This window comes from Furipterus horrens, unplaced genomic scaffold (assembly GCF_987537825.1).
Source record: "Furipterus horrens unplaced genomic scaffold, mFurHor1.1.pri manual_scaffold_12, whole genome shotgun sequence".
Lineage (NCBI taxonomy): Eukaryota > Metazoa > Chordata > Mammalia > Chiroptera > Furipteridae > Furipterus > Furipterus horrens.
The window spans coordinates 73,561,974-73,585,346 of record NW_028327182.1 but is presented as its reverse complement, the minus strand read 5'-3'; the positions used below and the strand labels follow the sequence as shown (position 1 = coordinate 73,585,346).

The window sequence follows — 23,373 nt, the reverse complement described above, 5'->3', positions numbered from 1 at the left end:
GGAAGGTGCAGGGGTTTCTCCAGAACAAACCTGAGGGGGGGAGATAGTATTTCAGGGCAGTGTCCTCCAACAGTGATAGATTCAGTGTTTCCCATTGAGTCAGCTTTTGATTGATCTCATGTTTATTGATCATCTACTGCGTCCCTGTGTGTTCCACTTATCGCACAGTGTCAGATAATATCTGAAGATAGAAAAAAAATGTAAGGCAGTCCCTGTCCTCCAAGGTCTAAAGCCTGCTATGTCATCCTGTGCATGTCTACACAAGCAAATGCAGGAAAAGGCACTGGGCACAGGAGGATAGAGGTAGGGCTGGCCAGGGATCCCAGAGAGGGACTACCGTTTGCAGCAAGCCATGAGAGGCAGTGATGCCTGACATGGGCCGTGAAGATTAAGTGGGATTGTCCCTGAGTGGATGGAGAAAATGTATTCCAAGGAGGGGCCACCGAGCAGAGACAGAAGGTCCCAGTCATGTCCAGGCCATCAGTAACCATCCTTTGGCTGGTCACTGTGGGGCAGGGGGACAGACAGAGGACAAAACACGGTCCCTGTCTGTGCACCTCTGTGATCTGCATTTTGGTGTTAGAGCCTTGTGACCATGTTGTGCACATTTTTAAACCCACCATGGTCAGGCCACATTGGGGCAAATCGGTGCTTTGCATTGAAATGTGTCCTTGCCTGGCTGCCTCTTAACATACTGTTTCAAATACCATTGAGCAGGGGACGCTCTGGCCTAGGGAACAAGTCCTCTGTCCAGCAAGCAGCATTTTTGAGTGAAGATGTGGGACATGTTGAGGGAAGGGCCTGGTTATCTTGCAGAAGTGAACTGTCCTGTGTGGTCTGTGGCCTGGAGCTGGTGCTGATGAGTCTAAGAGGAGAACATCCTGCTTCCAGGTCCAGGTGTTTGACAGAATATTAATCTCTCTTTCTGGAAAAGGGGGGAAGTGAAGTTCTGATTCTTTTTCTGGTGTTTCCAGCTCAGACCTCTTTCTTTGTAGAGAACACTTGCTAAGAATCAGAGGCCCTTCCCGATGGCAAGAGAGTAAAAGGAGGGCTTCCGCCAGCTAATGGTTGATTAGAAGAGGTGCAGGGATGATCAGGAAGAGGCTAGTACCATTACCCATCTGCAGATGGATTCCTGGCTCAGCACAGGGACCTGACAGCCACACTGGGAACCACAGGTAGATGACAACTTACTTAGCCTTGGGCCTTCTCCAGTGCCTATGACTGGCTGGTGGTGCTTCCCAGGCCAGTGGTGACTCTGTTCCCAACCCCGTGCCCACTGCTTCTGTGTGCACTGATGTCCAGCTCCTAGTTCGGCCTTCGGCACAGAGCTGTCACATATGCGTGCTGCCAGGCCAGCAATAATGATGCATGACTACTGCTGGCCAGCATTGGTCAGGGTGGATGAGGAAGCCAGGCAGTGCTGGGCTGGGTGGGGTTATGTATAGGTGAGGGGTTGGTTGGGGTGCTGCTGGTACCACATGTGCACTGGCCCTGTGGGGCACAGGGGCTTCTATGTGGGCCATGATTGGATGGAGCTGGGTGCTGTGTCCTGGGGCTTCCTGTACAGCCTGCAGATATGCTGGAGAGGGCGCGTGAAATGCATGTTCAGATTGGGTATTGCCACAGATATGACATGGATTGTCTCATCCTCATAGAGAGGTTGGATGAAGAGGAAGGAAAGAGACTGCCTTTGGCACTAGGCTGTAAGGAGGGTCTCCAAGCATCAGTTTTCCTGAATTCTCTTTCCCTAAAGGCAACACATTGAAGCATAGAAGTTGATGTTTTAAGACTTTTTAAATAGGTCTTCCAAATTAAGGTCATCTCAAACACTGGGAACAACGTCCTCCGTACCTACCCCTTTCCCCAGTGACTTTGACTAACAGGCAAGCCCAGCTCCCCTCCCCACCCCCTGCTTCCGCAGAGCAGAGGCAAGCAGCTCAAGCCAGGGTCTGGAGAATTTCAGGCAGAACAAACTGGATTAACTTACATATTGGGCACATGTGTATACCACATGACCACTTTCCCCTCTAAAGGTGTAGCCCTCCCTGTCTCTCTAGCATGCACTCAAGGTTGACCACCTCCAGGCGTGTCATGTCTTTTATGCCGTTACCTGAGTTTCTGATGTGGCCTTGAATTCTTATTTAAGTATTCAGCACGACTTTCGCAAATATTTGATATACCTATACAAATGGACTGTAGGCTGTTCAAGAAGGAAATTCAGCAGTTCCTCGAATGCATTAGGAAATTGTGCTCCTCTTCCCTTGGCAAAGATTGCTCACTGTTGTTTAAATATGAAGCCTTTTTATACTTGAGCTCTCAAATGATAGACTCCAGAAGACCTGCCGGAGGAGGTCCCTGAGCTAGGAGTGAGGATGCTTTGCTGCTTCCCTGTGTTTGGGCAAGTCTGTCCTCCGTGCTCCACAAGGTAGTGACAGTTCTCCCCACACTCTGGGAGGTTTTCAAAGAGCAAGAACCTTGAGACAAGCAAAGAAAGAGACCTACTCCTGGTTGGGAGAGGAGGACAGGTCCCAGGATGGTGGGTGAAAGTTGTGAGACTCCCTTAGATACACAGGCAAAAATCGGGGTACAACTTTTCAGAATACTGAGCAAATAGGGCAGGGAGAGGGGGTTCAGCCTGACTTACAGGACCTGGGCTCCAAAAACCTCTAGGGAGACTGCACCCAACCAGTTCTGGAGACAGGGAGTTATCGGGGCCAGACCAAGGCCTAAAGCAGCACCTCAGTGCTAGAAAATGTGAATGAGGGCCCACCAGTCAGAGAAAAGAGTGAAGGTTAGGTCCTAAAAGAGGAGGAGAATGCCTCTAACTGTGGAGCGGTGCTGAACAGGCTGCAGAATGTAGAAAAATAGAACTTTAGAGTGCAAAGGGGCCTTCAAGCTCCATAATCATCAGATTTTACCACAAAGAAACTAAGGCCAGTGAAATGAACGGACTCACCCCCAATAAATTAGAAGCAGAGCTAGGATTAGAATCATTCTTCTATTTACATGTTTATTCACCAACATCTGTTGAGCACCCATGGGGGCCAAGCCTGGCTCTAGGCCCTGGATCCACGTTTCCTGACTCATTCACCAGTGCCCTTCCCATCGCCTGGCCTCCCACCTTGATCTAAATCTGAAAAGCCTGGCTGGCATCAGACTCAGACAAAACTGGGCCCACAGATGCCCAAGATAAAGAACCAAGCTCATTCCCAGATCTGAAGGACGGTAAGTCAAGGAAGGGTAGCAGAACTCGTTCCACTGATTAAATGACCAGATAAGAGTACAACTTAGCATTTGAAAAGTTTATGACTCTATATTTGTGTTGACCTTTACCCAAGATAGTTACTAGGAATACACACGTTATTGTAAAAAAAATGGAGATGGGCTTTTGTACTTGTTTTGACTACATCAAGATTGGAGAGAAGTTGGGGAATGGGAATAGGCCAGGTAGTGGGGAGGGCTCAGAGTAGGAAAAGAAGGGTCATGTCAGTAGGAAAGAGGGGATTTGCCAAATGCCAGGCACCTGCATAGGTAGAATTGGGAGCTAGAATAGGACTAAACATGGTTCTCTAGTTCTGTCTGGTAGAAGACAATCCCTATCCCACTAGGTGTACTGAATGAATTCCTGGAACTTTTGCTCAAGACATGTCCCATTTCAGAAGGTTCTGCTGTTCCTGGGAGAGAACAGCCAAAGGAAACCTCTTGGCTTCATGGCCACAGGCCTGGGAATTCGCTGTGCTAATGACAGCACTAGCTGATGCTTACCTAGTGCTTTATACCCTTGGCAGTGCTTATCTAACTAATAACTTGGTGAGACAGTTAAGGAAGGTGTTATTATTCCTATTTTGCAGATGAGGCAACCGAGGTTCTGGGAAATTAATGGGCTTGCCTAGATCTCACAGTTAATCTACAGGAGAGCCAGGTCTGAGGCAGTCCTAGTCTTCTGAACCCGTCTGTCATTTTCCTGGTCGTGTTCTGTAGCTTTACCTGGGGGTGGGGAAGGAATCAGGTGTAAATCTGTTTGGGGATAGGCATAAATCAAGACCATCAAGCCTGGCTCCTAGAGTTGAAAATGGAGGAAAAGAGGTTGGGTGGGGCCAGTCCAGCGGGATTTTATTTCCCACTGCATCACTGGGGTGACTCAGAAGGTCTGGAGATTTACCTGGGTTTTGGAGACCTAGTCTTCACTGGTTCAAGTTTACTCCATCACAAAAAGTATTTATTAATCATGACAGTACAGTTTTCCGTTTGGGAAAATTACTGAGGAACAAGAAGTAAATTGGCCATGTATTTTTCAGGGTTATTCTTTTGGCCTGGGAAGCATGGCCTCTCGGGTTACTGTGTCTGTCTTTCCTTTTAGAGCGGCCAACTTCAGGAACTTCACCTTCATCCAGCTGAATGGAGAATTTTCCCGGGGAAAGGGACTTGACATTGGAGCCCGCTTCTGGAAGGGAAGCAACGTCCTTCTCTTTTTCTGTGACGTTGACATCTACTTCACCTCTGAATTCCTCAATACCTGCCGGCTGAATACACAGCCAGGTAGGGATCTGTGGAGTTGGCCCCTCCTCTGCCCCAGGTGGCACTTAGCTCCCCCACACTCATGCATCACTGTCTTCACCATTCACTCTCTGTCCTGCCTCTAAATCAGCCTTATTTCACCCCAGGGACTCAGACAAGGAAAATCATCTGGTTTGGATTTCTCCTCTGGTGTCACAACGTGGGCTGTCAGCCACCATAATTTTGGGACCCTTTGTCCCAAGTTCCTATTCATCACCTCTTTTCCACTTCCACCTGGGAGGTCGGCTTTAGTGAGCATCCGCAGGGGAAAGTGTGGTGGGGAGGACGTGACCTGGAGAAACATCCTGGAACCAAAGGGAAAGGAGTAGCCATGGGCAGTTATGAAGGGAGAAAGGGCTCTGAGCAGAAGTCACCCACAAAGGGAAAATTACTTTCATGGCATTTGACTCATAGGCAAGACTAATAACTACTGGAATGGCCTTATCAGTTATTAGAGTGTTGAAACTCTTCATGTAAACTGGTAAAGAGTAACTGTCCTGTGCTCCCTAATTCTTCTTCTGCTGCCCGGAGTCACCCCAGCCTCCGGCAACCGCACAGACTGCCTGCCCTACAAGCCAGGAATGAAAGGGTTAACGTCTGGCAGGGCAGAGGGCATCAGGACCGTCTTTCACACCCGCTCTCAGTGGTTGATGCCCAGGGCCAGAGCCACTGACTGTCCATATTTTGAATATCACTCCTGGGCTGAGAGGCCAGAAATATTTGAGAGTCTGTTCATCTGGTCTACATGGTGCAAAACTTCTAAGATCTGTTTTAGACTTGAGTGAAGGGAAAAGGAAGAGTGAATGCAAATATCTAGGATGTTTCAGAGGGCTAAATATACATGAACAAACCTAATAGTTTTATCTGTTGCTTTCAGCAAATGCTTGTTTTCTGGTTTGCAGGGAAAAAAGTATTTTATCCAGTCCTTTTCAGTCAGTATAATCCTGGCATAATCTACGGCCATCACGATGCGGTCCCTCCCTTAGAACAGCAGCTGGTGAGTAATGACGCCGCAGGTGCCTTTGTGTGACTCTGTCCTGTCTTTCATTACCAGGCGCACTGACCATGGTAAAGGTGGGTGGAAATCTGTGGATTGATTCCTGTATTAATTTTTAAGTTTGGCGGATGTTCTGGCCTTTGCTCCCTGTACCTTGTTGATGGAAAGTGCTTGCAATATTTTAAGAATAGAAAATAAATAGGAACAGTCCTTTACAAAAAGGTAATTTCACACCTTCCTAGTTTTCTTCTATGGTTTTTGGAAACTAGTGTGATTGCATTATGGATGTAGCACATTTTCTCTTTATTATCATCAAATTCTGCAAGGTAAGAAAGGTGAGATTCGTGTTCCCATTTGACAGATGGAAGCTGGGGATCAGAAAGGGGTGGCTCATCCCAGCACACAGTGAATGAGTTGGTGGGGGAGCAGGGACTAGATCCAGTGCCCTCCCATCATGCCTTGGGGTGCACATTAGCGCCAGCGGTGTCACTTGCAAGGTGGATTCTCTGCTAAGATCTTAGCTACATAGGTGACGGATAGTAGAGTGGGACCATTTAGCCACAGAGGATCTCTCAACTGAGTCGTCTCTGCTAGGGGTGGCATGAGCCAGTCTGTTAAGCAGAGAAGCAGGACAGACAACAGGGAGATGAGAAAAGCCAGGAGAAGGTGTCTGTACCACACACAGGTGTGCCCCTCTGAGATTCAATTTCCCATTCTTGTTGTCACTCCTCACGGTGGGCTGTGATCTTTACCATCAGAGATCAACTGGGCTTGTCTACAGCTGTGTTCTAGCTTAGGCTGAATCTCAGGGGGGCATCAGACCTGGGGGCTCTCTGTTCTTTGCTGCCTTGCTTTGTCTTCTGTTGAGGCAAAGCCATGTTTCTCGCCATTGAACACCTTATAGGCTGCAGAAAGGAAATCTGCTGTGTGAACATTAAAGTGTGGTAGGACCAAGTCTCCTGTACTTCTGTGCAATGGGAGAGTAAACGGCTTTTCATTGAAAATATGTTTGATGAAATTCTTTTGTAGGATGGAGTCTGTGTTTAAGCTTCCAGAAGTCGTGAAACCTGTTTTCTCCAGCCATTTCCTGCCCCCCGCCAATTAAACTCTGGCAGCTGATGTCATGATCTGTTCTAGAAAGTTTCAGCTTTGGTTCTTTCTGGTTGGACAAGGGTCATGTCCTAGCATGGTTTCATTGGGGACCCAAGCCGTACAATACAGTAATAATACAGTTTTCCCTTCCCCCAATGAAATTCTGATGCCACAGACATGCTGAATGTCTGTTTATGTACTATATGTACATATATGCATTATACATAAACACAGTAAGAAGTTTTCACTCTCCAAAAACCAATTTTTATCCACCCTTGTTGATTGAAAGTGCTTGCAATGTTTAAAAGTGGAAAATACACTTTTAAGTAAGACAGAAAAACTTACTTCCATTCTGTAAGGGTTCTAAGCTTCTAAGAGGGCTTGAGGGGAAATGGGACCCAGGATTTATTTTCTTTCAGCCAATTAGAATACAAGTTCCTTTTATTTTAGATAAGTGCCGTGTTACATTTGACATCAAATGTCATTGAGGTTTTAACTCCTAAAGACCTTATTTGCTTGCAAGGAATTCTTTTCACTTCATAAGTGAAAAATTTTATTTTGTTATTACCATGCCTGCAGGGGAGCAGGTACAGAGGGAAGCTGGAGGTGTGTTGGGGTGAAGCCAGGTTCTCAGATCCTCAGCATTAGTGGTCAAGCCAGAAACAGAACTCAAACTGCTGTGTCCACAGCTGAAACCTCTGAATCATCCTGCAGCAATTCACATTTACTTCTAAATATACCTTTGACCTTTCCTAGACCACATACATCTGATCTTTTGGGGTTCAATATTTATAACTATTTAATCCCGAGAAACACAGCAGTTCTCTCTGAGATGCAAGGGTCTCCATCCAAAAAAGAAAAGTGCTGATTATGTTCTTCACTAGATGGGCCATTTCTTGAGCACTTGCTGCCTATAGAGAACTGGTTCAGGTGCTAGTCAAGAAGTCAGGAAACTGAGAGTTTTCTATACTCAGAAGTGGTTGTTTGATCATTTTGACTACCCCCAAGAGCACACAGCCAGCTAGTAGCAGAGCTCATGCCAAAACTAGGATTTTCTTACTGTAGTGCAATGGAAATAACTTTGCCTAGGATCTAGATAAGAGCTTAAATATAAAAGAAATGACAAAACTCCAAAGGAGAACATCAAACTACAGAAATTAATATTACTAGAGCTAGGATGTGTAGGAGCTAAGAAGGTATAAAATAAAAATAATAGTTAGAGAGAGATAAATCAGAGAAGACTTCCTACTAAGGGTTCATTTTGGCTCAGTCTAGAAAGAAATGATGTATATACTATATTAACACATTCTTGATATTACATCCTGGAATATAGATCAAGAATGTCACTGTAACAAAAGTTTCTTATTTATGCAAATAAAAAACCATTTTTTTTTCAGCAGCCCTGCAGATAGGACCTTATAGTCTTCGTGGCAGTTATTATTTCTCCTGGCTATTGCCACTGTCATTTGATAATATTTTGTCTGCAGATAAAAGCAAGAAACCAAACTATGGACTTTTGTGTGTGTTCAGACTACTTGTTTCTTTACCTTTGAGTACAGACCATTAGTTACAGGTAGTAAGTGAAATCATGAGATTTTATACTTATATTTAATAGGAAACTCAGGAAGAGTTTTACATCAGAGATGAAACTTGCTGATGCTCTAATGTAGAAACAGCTGTCTGAGAAAGGAGTGACTATAACTTCAATAATTATTAACATTCACTTTCCTGGTTCAAACCTTGTCAGTTCTTGCTGGGGCCATGGGGCGGGGGTCAGGGAGGCTCTTACCACTTTCATCTTTAGACTCCTGCCCTCTTCTGCACTCAGTTTTTCCTTCCCCCTCTGCCAGAGATGTTTCTCAAATGCAGATACTTTTCATTAAAAAAGTCTTTTATGGCATAAAGCCATTGGTGTGCTAGTAAATGTTTAACAGCCCACTCTCTGAAAGGGGGAAAAAAAGCCCTGATTCATAGCGTTTGCCATTTCCCATGGTGTCGATACTCCCACCATGGCCTATTTCAGGCTACCGATACGATGCCACTCAACCCAGAGCTGGCAAGACATTTGCAGCATCCTGGCTGGCTCCAGCCCAGTGCTGCAACCCCGATTCCTTGTTGGGAGTAACTATCTTCCACAAACTGACTGTAAAACTGATGACAGAGGAAATGTCTGCAAACCCCAGCACCTGGCACAGGGTACCAGCTCGATAGACTCTGCCAGGTGAGCACCCTGCCCAGTGTCTCCTTGTCTCCTTCCACCTCAGGGCCATCTCCTCATTGCTTCTACTGCCCATGGTGCCCGACACCTCAGGCTGCCAGGTGACTTAAATCTGATGACTATGTGCCACTCTGTTCAGTATGTGAATTTTATTTGGCTTTTGTCCTCACCTCTTTCTGGTTAAATCCTTACCTCTGAACCCACCGCCAAAAAGTATTTACCACTAATTGCATTTCAGTTTAAACTTATAAGAATTGCTGACCAGGCACAGTCTGTTTTTATTTATTTGGGAAGCAGACACGCACTGAGTACCCAAACTAACATTAGCAGATGCAGGCCACGCAGCCTTGTAAGTTGGCACTGTGTCCGCGTTACGTCATGCCGTACTCAGTAAGGTGAAGACGCTTTATCGTGCTCATTTCCCAGGTGAGGAACTGGAAGCTCGAGGTACAAGTCACTTGCCCAGGCTGCTAGGCAGCAGGATGGGGAATGCAAGTGTCACCTTTGTGATGGAGACGGGCTAAGGATGCCAAGTAGACATATTCTTTGGCCTCAGCGTGCTTCCAGGAGAGCGTAGAGCCCAGCCTTTGGTTACGCATTCCTAGAACAGAGGGAACCTGGACCATTCCTTGTCCAGCATGATAGCCTTCAGAGGACACTTCATGTTTTTATGAAGGCGGCTTGTTGAAAATGGATTATTGCAAGTCTTAGAGGAGATGGCATTTGAGTCCATGCTTCAGCCAATTCTTTGAAAGCCGTGGCTCCAGAATACTTTAGTTCTCAAGAAACTGAAACTGTCACGGCACTGTGCCTTTCCACGGGGCACCTGAATATCACATGCAGCCCCTGGAAGCTGGTGCAGTGTGCTCACTAAGCCTTTGGGGCCCAGATAATGAGGAATGTGTGATGTGGGGTCAGAGGGTACCCAGCCCAGCCACAGAAGGCCCTGAAACTCAAGGTGTCTGCTGCTCACAGACAGGGCAGGCTACCTGCTTGGCATGGCCCAGGGCACGAGGAAAGCGCAGGGCCCTTGTACAGAACTTACCAAGGATTTCAGGACGGCAACAGCAGAGCGCTCATTGAACTGCTCTGAAGACTTCGCAGCACAGGGCCTGTGGGCTGCACGGGTTGCATACGTGCCCCTGGTGTTTCAGGTGAACATGAGGCTGCTCAGACACACTTCGGTTCTTGGGAGACCCTCTCTGATTTAGAGGAACTACTCCACCTGAGTGTATGTTATTTGTTTTATCTTAGGGCCCAGATTGCTTCACGGGCAGCTGTCCAAGTCAACGCCATTAAACCCAACAGGCGCTGCTGGCCTCCCCAGCCCCCTACAGCTGCAGGGGGGGGGGCGCCTCCCCATCTTCGGGGAGAGATGCTGATCTGTGCCTTGTGTTTTGGTCCTAACAGAAAATAATCCCCTGTGTCACAGGAGTCACCCACAGAGCTGCGGGTCTGGGAGAGCAGGCTTGACAACTGTCCTTTTGGGTGCACTCATGTCCTGCAGTGCTCTGCTGAGGTCACGGTGGGGAGAGAAAGGTGCTTCAGAGGGTTCAGAGGAGGCCAGCCCTGGAAAGACATTTTTTAAAATGAGGATAGTACTTGAAAACAGATTGGGAAATTCAGGACAGAGGAAATGTTTCTCTTTTATTTTTTAAAAACTTTTATTTACAGTATTTATTTTTAGAGAGAGGGGAAGGGAGGGAGAGAGAAAGAGAAAAACATTGATGTGAGAAACATCAATCAGTTGCCTCTCGTACACACCCCAATTGGGTATCAAACCTGCAAGCCAGACATATACCCTAACCAGGAATTGAACCAGTGACCTTTTGCTTTGTGGGATGATACCCAACCAACTGAGCCACACTGGTTAGGGCAATAGGTTTCTCTTTTAAAGTCTGATCTTTAACTTAGGGTTTCTTCCTCCTCTAGACATCATTGGTGTATATATTTTCAATGCTTGTCCAGAACAGTGGAGCTCCTTATGCTTGGGGCAAAGGTTCTAAGAAGTTAAGCTCTCTGTTTAGATCCCAAGAAGGTGAAAATATTTTTGTGTCCAAGAGCCACACAATTCTGAGGGTTTTCCCGCCAGAATTCCTCGGCCTTTGCTGAACCGCTGACTCCCTGACAAGATTCCTGATATGAATCATGTCTGTTTCCATTGGCTTGATTTTGTTTCTGCCCTAGGACTGCTCCTCATTCATTCCTTGGAGAAGTACAGCAGGTCCTTAAATAATGTCATTTTGTTCGGTGTTGTTTCATTATAATGATGAGATGCCGTAGGAACTCAACTCCTGTTCATATCAATTAGACGATGGTGAAATTGAATTTTTGATACGTTGTTTCACTTAAAGTCACAGAATCTATCAACGATGTTAACTGACGACATACTATATTTACTGAGTGACTCCTACGTGTGAGACAGTGACCTGGGGGCTGGAGACACAGCTGTGAATGAGACCAGGGCTCTGAGCTTACGTTCACCAGTGGTAGTGGGCGGAGACAGTCATCTAACAGAGAATCAAATGTGACAGCAAATTTCAAAGAGGCTGGCTTATAGAGATAGCATAGAGTGTGACGTGAGTGGAAAGGGCTGACAGTGGCTGGGAGGGCCAGGATGACGACTCTGAACAATGACATTGGAGCAGAGCCCAGGAGGGAGCAGGGACAGGGTGACCCAGGGACAGGGGTCTGCATGTGTCCAGCTGTGGAAACCTGTGAGCCTGGTGTGTTCAAGGGGCAAAATACAAGGGGTCTGTATATAAGGGGCACACAAGATAGGCAAGGCCAGGTCACGTGGGGCCTTTGCAGGCTAGAGCTTTCCTCATAGATTTTATTCTAATTGCATTAGAGAGAATGCAGTGAAAACCACTGCAGGACTTTCAATGGAATGTGCTGTGATCTGATGTACGCTTGAGAGTGCTCACTCTCAGCTAGGCTCCTCACAGGGGGTGCCACTCCAGTTAGCAACTCAGGGTGGTGGAGCCTCTAATTAGTGAACTCCAATAAATGCACTCCGTCTTGTCCTGGCATTATATGCTGTGGCACTTTCACATCAGTCCCACAAAGGGCTAAATTTCAACGAGTTCTTCAACTTTAAAGTCAATGTTAATAAGTAATCATATGGCTCATTCCCCAACTCACAAATCCATTTGTTTCTGTCACACTGTCCCCAGCTGAGGGTCACTCTTCCCTTTGGTCAGCTAGCCCATCGCTGCGTCCATTCATCCCGGCCCCAGGATGGCTACTTCTTGCAATCCCCCCTTGTCTTTCTTCCCAAGCCCTGACCCATTGTTTTCCCTATTTGGAGCTTTTCCTTTTACATTCCATGCAGACTTCAGCCAAATATTTGAAGTTTGGATACTGGCACATCTCTGTGACTCCATTTTTATCCAGAGACTTAGAGGACTTGTCTGTGTCTTGGCCGGCAGAAAGGTTATTAAGCCATTTGCTGCAGCAGACATAGAGTACTTGGTATGAGAGGGAGGAAACAGAAACCATTTTTAAAAAGTGACTCAGTGGAAATTTTCCCAGACTTTCCTGCCCTGAAGAATCTTTCTTGTTGATGCTAATGAAATTGTCTTGTCACTTGGGAGATATTGTACCATAGGCCTTTGTTCTGAGGAAGAAATGGAGAGTGTGTGCGGGGGACCACACTGACTGACAAACAGCTTTCGGACTTGATTTTCCTCAGACAGCCCTGACGCCTGCCAGTGGCCATGCAGGCGACCTCTCTGTGGAGGTCATAGTGAAAATAAGATTGTTTTCAAGTTCATCAGCCCTTTTGCAAGCCATTTGTCGAATACAGTTTAGCCTGTGGTAGAGATAAAGGGAAACTTCAGGGAGGTGAAATAGCGGTAATAGGATAAACGTTTGGATCTTAGAGCTGGAAGAGGCCTTCGGGGTGATTTAGCTCAACCTCCTCATTTATAGGAAAGGAAATAGAGGCTTGAGGAAGTTTGGGACCTGCCTGAGGCTGAGAAGCCAGCCAGTGGTCAAGCTGGGACAAGACACACGCTGTTTCTCATTAGCTGCAGATGGAGCCAGATGTCCCGGATGGAAAATGCAGGCATCCAAGTGGATGGGGACCTGCTGCAGTCTCCCCTCCCCTGTCTCCCAGGGAACTGCCTTTCATGGAATCACCTGTGTTAACTACAAGAGTGAATCGTGAAAAATAACTATTAAAATAGGTCCCCAAACCATTTCCAGAATTACCTCAGCCAAAAATATAGATAGAAAGCAGTATTTTAGAAGTCTTGCAGCTTCGGCAAGTACATTGGAAATTTACTCACAAAATAAGAGCCTGGGCAGGGCCAGGTCTTGCTTTTTAAAGACTGTCATTGCTTGGATGGCCTCTCTGCAGCCCTGTAGCCTGGCAACACTTGCACATGCTTTTTCGGAGCAGTTTGGTTTTAAAATAGTTTAAGGATGAATGGACAGAGTCTTTCTTCATAACCTGGACTCTTAGTGCCCTTTTCCTCAACAAGAAGAGCAGAGCCGGAGTCACACGCTGCAGTCTCGGGTTTTCCTTTTATTCCCGGAGGGAGTCCTGTTTGCACCCTGTGCCAGGGCAGCTCAATTCCGAGTTGTTCTCTATCCCTTTTCTCAACTTCCTGAGCCCTTTGCTGGCTGCCTGCCCAGCTCTGTGTGAGGGGCCAAGGCCTGCAATGCTTGCTGGCACTGGTGTTGGGCCAGACACGTAGGTGGCTTTTCCATGGCGCCGCTCAGAACCTTGCTCTCTGGTTTGTTTTTGAGAGAGAGAGAGAGAGAGAGAGAGAGAGAGAGAGAGAGAGAGAGAGAGAGAGAGAGAGAGTTTGTGTGTGTGTTTTCATGCCTGTATCCTAGACACATTCCAGCCGAAGGTGCCAAAAATCACAAGGCCCTGTTTGGGGACTGGTGGGCTGACTATTCCTAACCGTCCGAAAGGAATCAAATCCATCTGCCTTTCCCACACAGAGTTGTGGCTATTTATCAGTGCTGGGATGGGCTCCCTATTTAACGTTATGTAGATGAGTTTGTGAAGATCTCTCTTTCTTGTTATCTGCTCTATCCTCTCCCCTCAAATGACAGTGATTTCCCTGCAGGTCATAAAGAAGGAAACTGGATTTTGGAGAGACTTTGGATTCGGGATGACATGTCAGTATCGGTCAGACTTCATCAATATAGGTAAGACAAACCGGCTTGCCACAAGTCTGCATCTCCACTGCCACCTAGAGGCCAGTGAATGGCCGCGAGGGAATTGGGTCGGCTTCCGAGGAGTCTGGCGGCACAGGCGGTGCCCCTTCTTAAGGAAAGGCCATTCAAGTTCATTCCTGTTGTCATGGACTTGGGGCTGGACCAAGAGGTGGCCTGGGAGTGTGTGTGACTTTTGCTCCTCTAACCTTCCCCAGCACCTTCCAGTTATCCCAGATAAGGCTCACATCTGAGGAGCAAAGGCAGCTTTGAAACAATTCCCTCAGTGCGCCTTCCAGCCCAGTCTGGCCCTGCACCCGCCACATAGAACTGCCTGGGCCTCTGCTGTAGGGGATCCATTAAAAAGTAGGGTGACATGGGGAATTTTGGAAAGTCACACACCTTTGAAGATTCAGATGTCATCCAGTCTCTGACTTAGTATACAGTCACTGTGCGCGTGCGCGCGCGCGCGTTCACAGAGCGCGGACAGGAAAGGCCCTTACACTCCGTTGGCAAAGGGATCTCACAGCAGAGTGTCTGCCATCCCCCTTGGAAAGTCCACACTCTCTCCCCATGGTGGTTCTAACTCCCGTGCCCCTGCAGGGAGTAGAACTGTGGCTTATATACATGACTGGGGGATGACTGCGCAGGTCAGAAACCTTGATCCTGGGTATAGGCTCCGGGTGCCCCCCAGCCAGGATGGAGTTGCGCAGCTCCTGTCCTCACACAGTGCAGACACCCATCTCCACGCAACCCTGCGGGCCTCCTGGAGCCTGCTCACCGTGCTCTCTCCTGGTCTGCTCCACTCCAGCCCAAGGCCGGAAGCTTCTCTTTCTAAGATCAGTGCATGATCAGAGCAGCCCGGGTGTTTGCCCAGAGGTGAGGTGGTCTACAGGGACTACAGAACACTCCCAGGAATCACCAGTGGGAAAAAAAAAAACCCCGAACCAAGTGAAATCAGGTCCTGTAAGAAGCATGGGACCCAGGGTATCAGTCTCTGAGTGGTGGGTCCCCTCAGACAACTGGCCGTGAGCCACGGGTGCTCTTTGATTTCTCTAAGAAATGATCCTAAAATGATTTTGTGCAAATCAATTTCAAAAAAATGACATATTTAAAAAATTTTTTTATCAAGGAGATTTCCATTTCAAGACACTATTTCCTTGCTCTGTGTACAGGGAAACATTATTTTGTGATGATGTATGTTTATCAAATTTGGGTTTATAATACATTTTTTCCCTAAAGATAGGACATAGCTGTAATTGAAAACCATGGGAATTGCAGGCTGGGAAGGGTGCTCTTTCTCAGAAAGCTGTTGCTACAACCTCAGAATAAATCTTTGGGTTATGTCTGTCCCCAGTCATTCTGTGCAATATTGTATTAATTTGCGAGTGTCATAACTTGCATATCATGTATTTAATAACTTGTGATGATACCATTGGGAATAATGAGTGAGTTACAGCTAACCAAACACTGCCCCTTACATTACTATGTCATTTTGTTATGACATCTACTTCATTTCAGGATAAAGAAACCAAAGTTCAAGACGGGTCAAGTGGAAGCTTGGATGAGAACCAAGACTGCAATTCCAGACCCTTGACTCAGAGTGGCTTTTGCCTGCACACATTTGAGGGACCACAGATCACTCGTCTACCTGGCCCAGGGGTGGGGGGGTATGGTTTTCCCTGTGCTGGGTGAGCCCCCCTTTTATTCCAGGGACAGCCTTCATCAGAGCAGCACGGTTTGGGGGTTGCGAGGGGCAAAAGGGTTATGTCATAACAGAAAAGATGTGGAGAATCACTTCACTGTTTCTTTTAAGAGTTGGATAAATCACCCCAGTGAGAAAGGAACAATGACAAAAAGAAGCTAGTTTTTCTTTGGTTCTGCTTGAGTCACGGTGGGCTTCAGGTTAAGAAACAGCGTGGGCATCTCGATTTACAAAGGTGAGAGTTTAGGGGACCATTATGACATTGGGGAGGAGTCCATGCCCATGTAAAACAAGATTTTCTGAGTAGAACTTCGGAACTGACAAAGGCCGGGCCCTTATAACATGAGTCATTTCGCAAGCTGGGAGTAGACACACAGCTTTTTGGGACCACTTTAGTCCCCAAAGGGAAGAGTGCTTTTGTGGGATGTGATTTTTTTCACACTGAGATCCTGCTTTACTATTTCACGTTGCACGCCTCTGGTTTGTTCTATTTGAAATGGCAGGAGGAGGCCACATTCAAAGAGAAACGCACAAATAGTCATTTGGAGGTTTCAGGTTGAAGTTAGGATGCTGCTGCAGCCCTTAATCAGAAGCTGGTCATTAATTAGCATTGCTGATACGTCTTGAAATCAGGCAGATGTTGGGGATTCTGCTTGCAGTCTTGTCATCTCCAGGACTTGGTGCTGGCTGCCATCAAGCTCCTCTCTGTTCAAGAATTCTGATTTTTCTGACCCAGATGAACACTCATAATTTAGAGGGGGTGGTGAAACACATCTCCCCTAAATGCTTCTTCTCTTCCTGCAAAGTTCTGTGCTTGTGCAGCTCAGGAAAGCAACTATAGATCAGGAGATGCAGGCTCAGCATGACTCAGTAGTGTGTTCTCTCCCGACAGGTGGGTTTGATTTGGACATCAAAGGCTGGGGTGGAGAGGATGTGCACCTGTATCGCAAGTATCTCCACAGCAACCTCATAGTGGTGCGGACGCCTGTGCGGGGACTCTTCCACCTCTGGCATGAGAAGCGCTGTGTGGACGAGCTGACTCCCGAGCAGTACAAGATGTGCATGCAGTCCAAGGCCATGAACGAGGCCTCCCATGGGCAGCTGGGCATGCTGGTCTTCAGGCATGAGATAGAGGCTCACCTTCGCAAACAGAAACAGAAGACAAGCAGCAAGAAAACATGAACTCCCAGGGATAAATTTGGGGAGATGTTTCGTTTCTTTTTCCTTTTTCAGTTAACCTGACAAGTGGCTGCAACAAGGAAAAGATTTTCACAAAGGGAAAAAAAAAAAAAGAATTTGACTGATTAGTAACAGACGAGAGGAGAGAGCCTCCAATTTCTGCCTATGGGGTTTTATGCAGCAGGAATGAACATCTCCCACTTTGCCTGAAGAAGTAGTCCACATGCCTCCTCTGCAATGCCTGACAAAGGAGGATGATTGTGAGATTATAAGCTCGATGATGTGGAGGTTTTGATTATGTTTGCAGCAAAGTGAGATCTGTGTTTTCGATGCTCACTGAAATATTCATGAAGACCAATTTTGAAAAGTCCATTAGAATGAAAGGCAAAAAAATATGTCTCCGCATGTGAATGATTATATCAGGAGAGCTGTAGCATCTAGGAATGCTAAAAATCTGAAGTCAGCCGAGAAGACCGCGTGAAATTCAAAGATACCCTCATTATGGTCTTGTGAGTCTATTATGCAAAACCAAATGGACTAAAAAAGAAAAGAAACCACAACTGTTCTGTCATGCCCCCCCTAAGATTAACCAAAAATAATCTGCTCATCTTTTTTGTTGTAGTTTTAACTATGTCCATTTGTTAATTTTATTTAAAAATGCATTTTCCTTTTGCTCATGAGTTATATTTTGCTTATTTAATGACCAATTTGCAAGCCTTACTAAGAGCACAAGTTTGCATACACTTTTATATTCTTTAAGAAGATACTTTTAGATGCATTATGAGAACCTTCTGTTCATAGCATCAGATTGATACCCATATCCGAGGCCATTGCCAAATGCCGATCCTGTCAGGCTCTGGTGTCAGACCTTCGTCGCGTGGGGCATGGTGAGGGGCTACTGGCAGATCAAAGACACAAACATACTTTACCTGAAGGGCATTTGTGAAGAGGAGCAACTGAACACTGGAGGGAAAGAAAATATACTTTTTTTTTACCTTGACAGAAAAGGCAGCATTCAAACTGGTGGTACCTTGATTTATTCAAAAGTCAGAACACACATCTTGTCCTCAGGGGAACTGGGGACCACTTTCTTACTTGTCTAAATAAACCAAAGTATACAGTGTGAACCAAACAATCTCTTTTCAAAGCAGGGTGCTCTTCCTGGCTTCTGGTTTCCAGGAGAAGAATTGCAGGAATATGTATTTTGTGAAAGATCACTCCATCTGCCGGAGTCTCGTGGGAGGGAAGATTTTGCTACACATTAACCCACCCCAGTCTAGAGGGAAGCAACTTTATTTTTTAAATGAAGCAGTTCTACTCAGTCATCAAGAGGCTTCTGAAGATTGCATTGTATCACAGTGTCCAACTATTTAAAAAAATAAACGCAGTTAACATTGAGTAGTTTCTACATTCATGTGAAATTATTTATTAGTCAGCACCAGATGCATGAGCTAATTACCTCTGATTCCTTATTTTCTGTTTGCCCACAAGCAAGTCCTTGTTTAAAAACTTCAAGAACATTCAAGCTGTTGGTATGTTTTAAAAAGTGCATTGTATTGATGTGTACTGGTAGTTCATAAAAATTAAAACACAGGACATGAATAGAAGGTGGCATTGGACAGCTAATAAAATATGATTTGTAGATATGACTTCCTCTTGGAGTAGCAATGCCACGTCTTTAGTTTTTGGAAAAGTTTTTCTATGCATAGACCAGGGTTTCTCAATCTTGGCACTACAGACATTTGGGGCTAAACCATTCTTTGCTGTGGGGCTGTCCTGGGCACTGTAGGATATAAAGCAGCATCCCTGGCCTCTACCCACTCGATGCCAGGAGCATCTCTCACCCAGGCTGACAACCAGCCCATCTGCAGTCATTGCCAGCTGTCCTGGAGGCCAGAGTCACCCCTGGGTGAGAACAACTGGTTGAGAGCAGTGACTTTTTTTAACCAGTGTACTGGAAGAATTTTTAAAACATGTAATACCTGACTATTTAGTCAGGGGCACTGACCTCTTTTCCCTTAGATCAGGGGTCCCCAACCCTCAGGCTGTGGACCGGTAGTGGTTGGTGCCAGTTAGGACCTGGGCCGCACAGCAGGAGGTGAGCTTGAATGTAATGCTCTTGAATTGTCCTGAAACTATCCCCTCCCCCCCCCAGCCCTATCTGTGGAAAAACTCTTCCATGAAACTGGTCCCTGGTGCCAACATGGTTGGGGCCACTGCTTTAGATTGCCAAATAAAAAAACCATGACAACAGCTAACACAATAATAGCCGTCCCATGTGACTGAATCAAAATTATACCTATGTTTTTCTCAGATGGGCAAAAAATGTATTTTTTGGCGTGCTGCAGAATTTTAATAATTAGGTTATGTGTGCCATGAGATGAAAAAGGCTGAAAATTGCTGATCTAGATGGAGAAGAGAACCATAAAATGACAAACCTGGCTGTTAACACAATTTATTTATTCTTTGTATTAGAAGAAATTGGGAAATGATTTCCAAGGCCCCTTTCGACTCTAATTATGTTATATATTTTTTCATACAATGGTAATACTAGAGATTTGGGGCACACATCTGGCCTGTCTCTCCAGTGGCTCTGATGGCTTTGAGGGACTGACCTGCACACTCCTGCCCAATTTCTCCCAGTGTCAGGAAGATGCACTGCCAACAAGGCTGGTGGCAGGGAGCAGAGCCAGGCAGGTCTAAGCATCCTGCCTGTGGTACAGTCCCAGGCTGCGCTGTGGGCTGACCAGCTGTTGGCACTTGTTTAAATTGCATGTCACAGATGCCCGAGACAGTGCAACTGGGTTTTAAAGTTGCTGAAGGTAGCAGAAAAGAGGAAACGGCATAATATTAAACTTTTTCTCCTTTAAAGCTTAGTCAGGTAAAACAGTTTTATCAAAAGGTAGGAGCCCTCTTAAGGCACATGCAAGAGGGAATCAGTCTCAGTTTGGGCTGCTTTACGAAAAATAGCATAGGCTGGCTTACACAACAAATGTCCATTTCCCAAGGTCTGGAAGCTGGGAGATCCGAGATGGAGGCACTGGCAGGTACAGTGTCTGGTGAGGGCCCTTCTCCCTGTATCCTCACATGGAGAGCTCTTCTCGTCTTCTTAAGAGGACACAAATGCCATCATGGAGGCTCCACCCTCATGACCTAATTACCTCTTAAAGGCCCCACCTGCTAATAACATCATACTGGAGATTCAACATACAAATTTTGTGGGGGCACATGCAGTCCGTAGCAGGACCTCTCCCTTATCCTTCCCGCAAAGAAGGGCCAGCAAAGGCCCCACGGAAACATTGTAATTAGGGACCTGGAGTTTAACCTTAGACAGCAAAGGGGAGCAGCAATGAACCTGTGGCTTGAAGGACCAAGTCACATTATGTCTTTGGAAGGAAGGATGCTGCCAAGGAAGTCCTGAGCCTTAGGTGTGTGTTAGGTCCCTTTCCACCCTCTGCATTCTCCCCCTATTCTTACTGGGTAGGCCAAAAAGTCTTTTTAGTTTTTTCTGTAAACTAAGGACACATTTTTCATTTTCACCAGTAACTTATAATTTGGATATTTTGAATATGTTGGCTGTCTCCTGCTATTGGCTTTTAGTGGGTAGAGGCCAGCGGTGCTGCTAAACATCTTCCAGTGCATGAGGCAGCCCCACAGCGAAGAATTATTTCGCCAAAATGTCAACAGTACCAAGAAACTTTGCAAACTACTTTTGACGTGTTCAAGCAGTCACAGCACCTTCTCCATACACTGCACAAGCCTTTTTTTGTGTTTCGGTTGTGTTTTTACCTTTCTTGAAATAATAAAGCGTAATACATTGAAAATGTTGCAGATCTTCTTCCATCTTCAATATTAAAATGGCTGCACAAAAATTTTGTTAAGTTTTTTAAAATGCATGCTAACATGACATCTGTCACCATACAACCTAATATTGTTGTTTCGAGTGAAGTTAAAGACAACTAAGCACTACTTAGAGCCATCGTAGGGAAAAAATGTAATAGGCTTTTGTCCAACTCAACACGATATATAAATCACCTGGTAACTAACCCAGTCATCTCACCAGAGCTGGGGTCGCTGATTTAAGCCCCAGGTCTCCTCCAAGCAGCAGTGTGCTGATGCAGCCTCGTGACAGCCCATTGTCAGTACCTTTTCCCACGCCTCACTCAGGAGTGGCAGATTGGGGGTTTGAAGCCAGCCATGGTGGGAGTATTTACACCACAGAAATTGGCAATTAGCAAAGACTACATATACATCAGGACTCCCCCTGAATCCCACCCTTTACCCCCCCACCCCAGCCAGTTGTTAATTATTTACCAGCACTCCAGTCATCTCTTTCTGGCCCCTCCTTTGTGTTCATAACTGTGGCCAACTTGCTTCTCTCCACACATCAGGGATGAGGAGAGAATCAGGCCTCGGAATTCACAACAGATAAGAACGTCACAGGGCACTGTGTTACAGGTTGTGCTTGAACCAAGTAGCCAGAATACACAACCCTGAAAAGAAAGAAAATACCTACCCAGAATCTACTTTTCATAACTTGTTTCGGGGAGAGTCTTCCAATATTATCTAATCAGGCTTCTGCTCAGTGTGAAAGTTAATACCATGACTTTGAACCACGCTGCTGGGTTCAAACTCCACTTCTTTCATTTGCAACCTACATGACCTTAAACCAGTCACTCAGTGTCTCTGTACCCCAGGTTCCTCATCAGGGTGGTAAATGCTGTCACATCCATGTCATACGATTATTGTGAAGATGAAATGAGCAAAAATGTATGATGTCCTTAGGACACGTCAGGCAGGTGGCAGGTGTTCATGTTCAGCTGTTGTTATTCAATACCAATTCCCATGCCCAGTACCTCAGGTATAATCAAGAGGGCCATTCTGGGTCACACATTACAGATCCTGAACTCGTCATATGTGCATCGTTGTCCTTTATTTCTGTCATTAGGAAAACAATTTCAGTCTATCTGAAGAAGGGTTGCTAAAAGTATAAAATATAATGGATAATTTCTCCCTTAAATTCCATGCTCCGTATTTGGAGTTGATGACCCCCTAGGCAGTTGAGAGGCATTAGAGGCTTTTGAAGGAGCACAGCCGGTACCTTATGTATATAATGCCAACCTTCTGAGGTACGTAATATTATTACTTCCATTTTACAGGTGCAGAAAACCAAGGCTCAGACATGGTAAGGAACTTGCCCAGAGGCCCAGGCAGAAAGTGGCTGGCTCCAGGCCCACATCATGGTCCCAGCTCCAGAGGGCTTGAAGGTCTCAGGGGTGGGGGTGGGGGTTGGGGAAGCTTTGGTCAGGGATAAGTCCAGAGCCTGTACTCTGGAGCCTGGGTTTCCCACGGGTTCTCCAGCCCCACCTGCGGAATCCCCTGACAGTGGATGAAAACTTGTTAACACAGCGATGCAGGAACACAGGAGCTGGCTGGCTGCACCTCCCTCAGGCTGCTGTGTAATTACTTGCCAGTTAGGGCTCTGAAGCCTGGGAAGCTGGCTCTCCAGCAGGACCCCAAGGCGCCAGACTTAAAAGCTGTGCCATGGTAGGATGGAAGAGCAGGTGGGAGTATCTGCTTTTTGAAGAAGATTTGACATTGTTCCTAAGAGAATTGATAAAGCCCTTGGGTGGCCCCATGGATGGGTGTGTTTTACGCCCAACACCCATGGAGTCACTGGCAGCTTTGCGTGATCTATATTCTGATTAGCTTTTATTTGAATTCAAAGCTGCTTCTCCTGGCAGAACTCAGTGCTTTGTTATTGCTGCCAAAATCTATGGGGACTGTGCCAGTTGGTTGGGGGCTTTGGGTGGTTGTTTCAACACAAAATATTCTCTCAGCAGAGGTGCATCGTTGATCCTTTGCATACGCCCTCTGCAGTAGGAGAGGCCAGTGCCCCTTGGGCTGTGTCTGCCTTGTCTGCTCTTCTGTGGGAGGGGGAGGGGGGGCAGTCTCGGGAGAGAAGCCAGTGCTGTGCTGTCTCACGGTATTCTCTGCCCACGGTTACCCAGAGGTTCAGGGAGGGCCGAGCCACATTCTGTGCCCTCTGCCCAGGGCTCACCAGATTTCCTTGGGCCGGGCGGCTGGCTGCATCGGTGGTCCACGGTAACAGGCAGTCCCCAGGTGGGACGCTTGGTGAAATGGACTAACTGCATCCACCTGAGAGTCAGACGCTGTAGCTTGAAATGAGCAGGATAGAGTACTGCAGCCATTAATCCCACAGTTTCTAACTCCACCACCAGCCCACCACCAAACCACCTCCCAACTCATGTATAAAGAGCAGAACAAGAAGTATCACCAGGCCTGCTAGGATGTTAAACCCCATTTGAAAAGGTTAAAAATCAATAACAATTAAAAAACTAAAACACACTGTAAAATCCTCGAGTTACAGTCAAAGAAAGGCGGAACAAAAAATGTGTATAACTACTTCTTCTAATCATTAGCCTCAGA

General features: G+C 46.3%; 1 protein-coding gene across 3 annotated transcripts in view; it reads left to right on the top strand.

Annotated features, from left to right (window-relative positions):
• The window catches only part of CSGALNACT1 (chondroitin sulfate N-acetylgalactosaminyltransferase 1), a 299,964-nt gene extending 281,643 nt beyond the window's left edge, over positions 1–18,321 (top strand). For all 3 annotated transcript variants that reach the window (XM_090258275.1, XM_090258277.1, XM_090258276.1), the window contains exons 6-9: positions 4,364–4,542; positions 5,463–5,557; positions 13,952–14,033; positions 16,637–18,321. In XM_090258275.1, coding sequence (XP_090114401.1) covers positions 4,364–4,542; positions 5,463–5,557; positions 13,952–14,033; positions 16,637–16,926 — 646 coding nt within the window. In that variant the 3' untranslated portion in view covers positions 16,927–18,321. The remainder of the gene's footprint in view (positions 1–4,363; positions 4,543–5,462; positions 5,558–13,951; positions 14,034–16,636) is intronic.
• Positions 18,322–23,373: the final 5,052 nt, after the last annotated feature.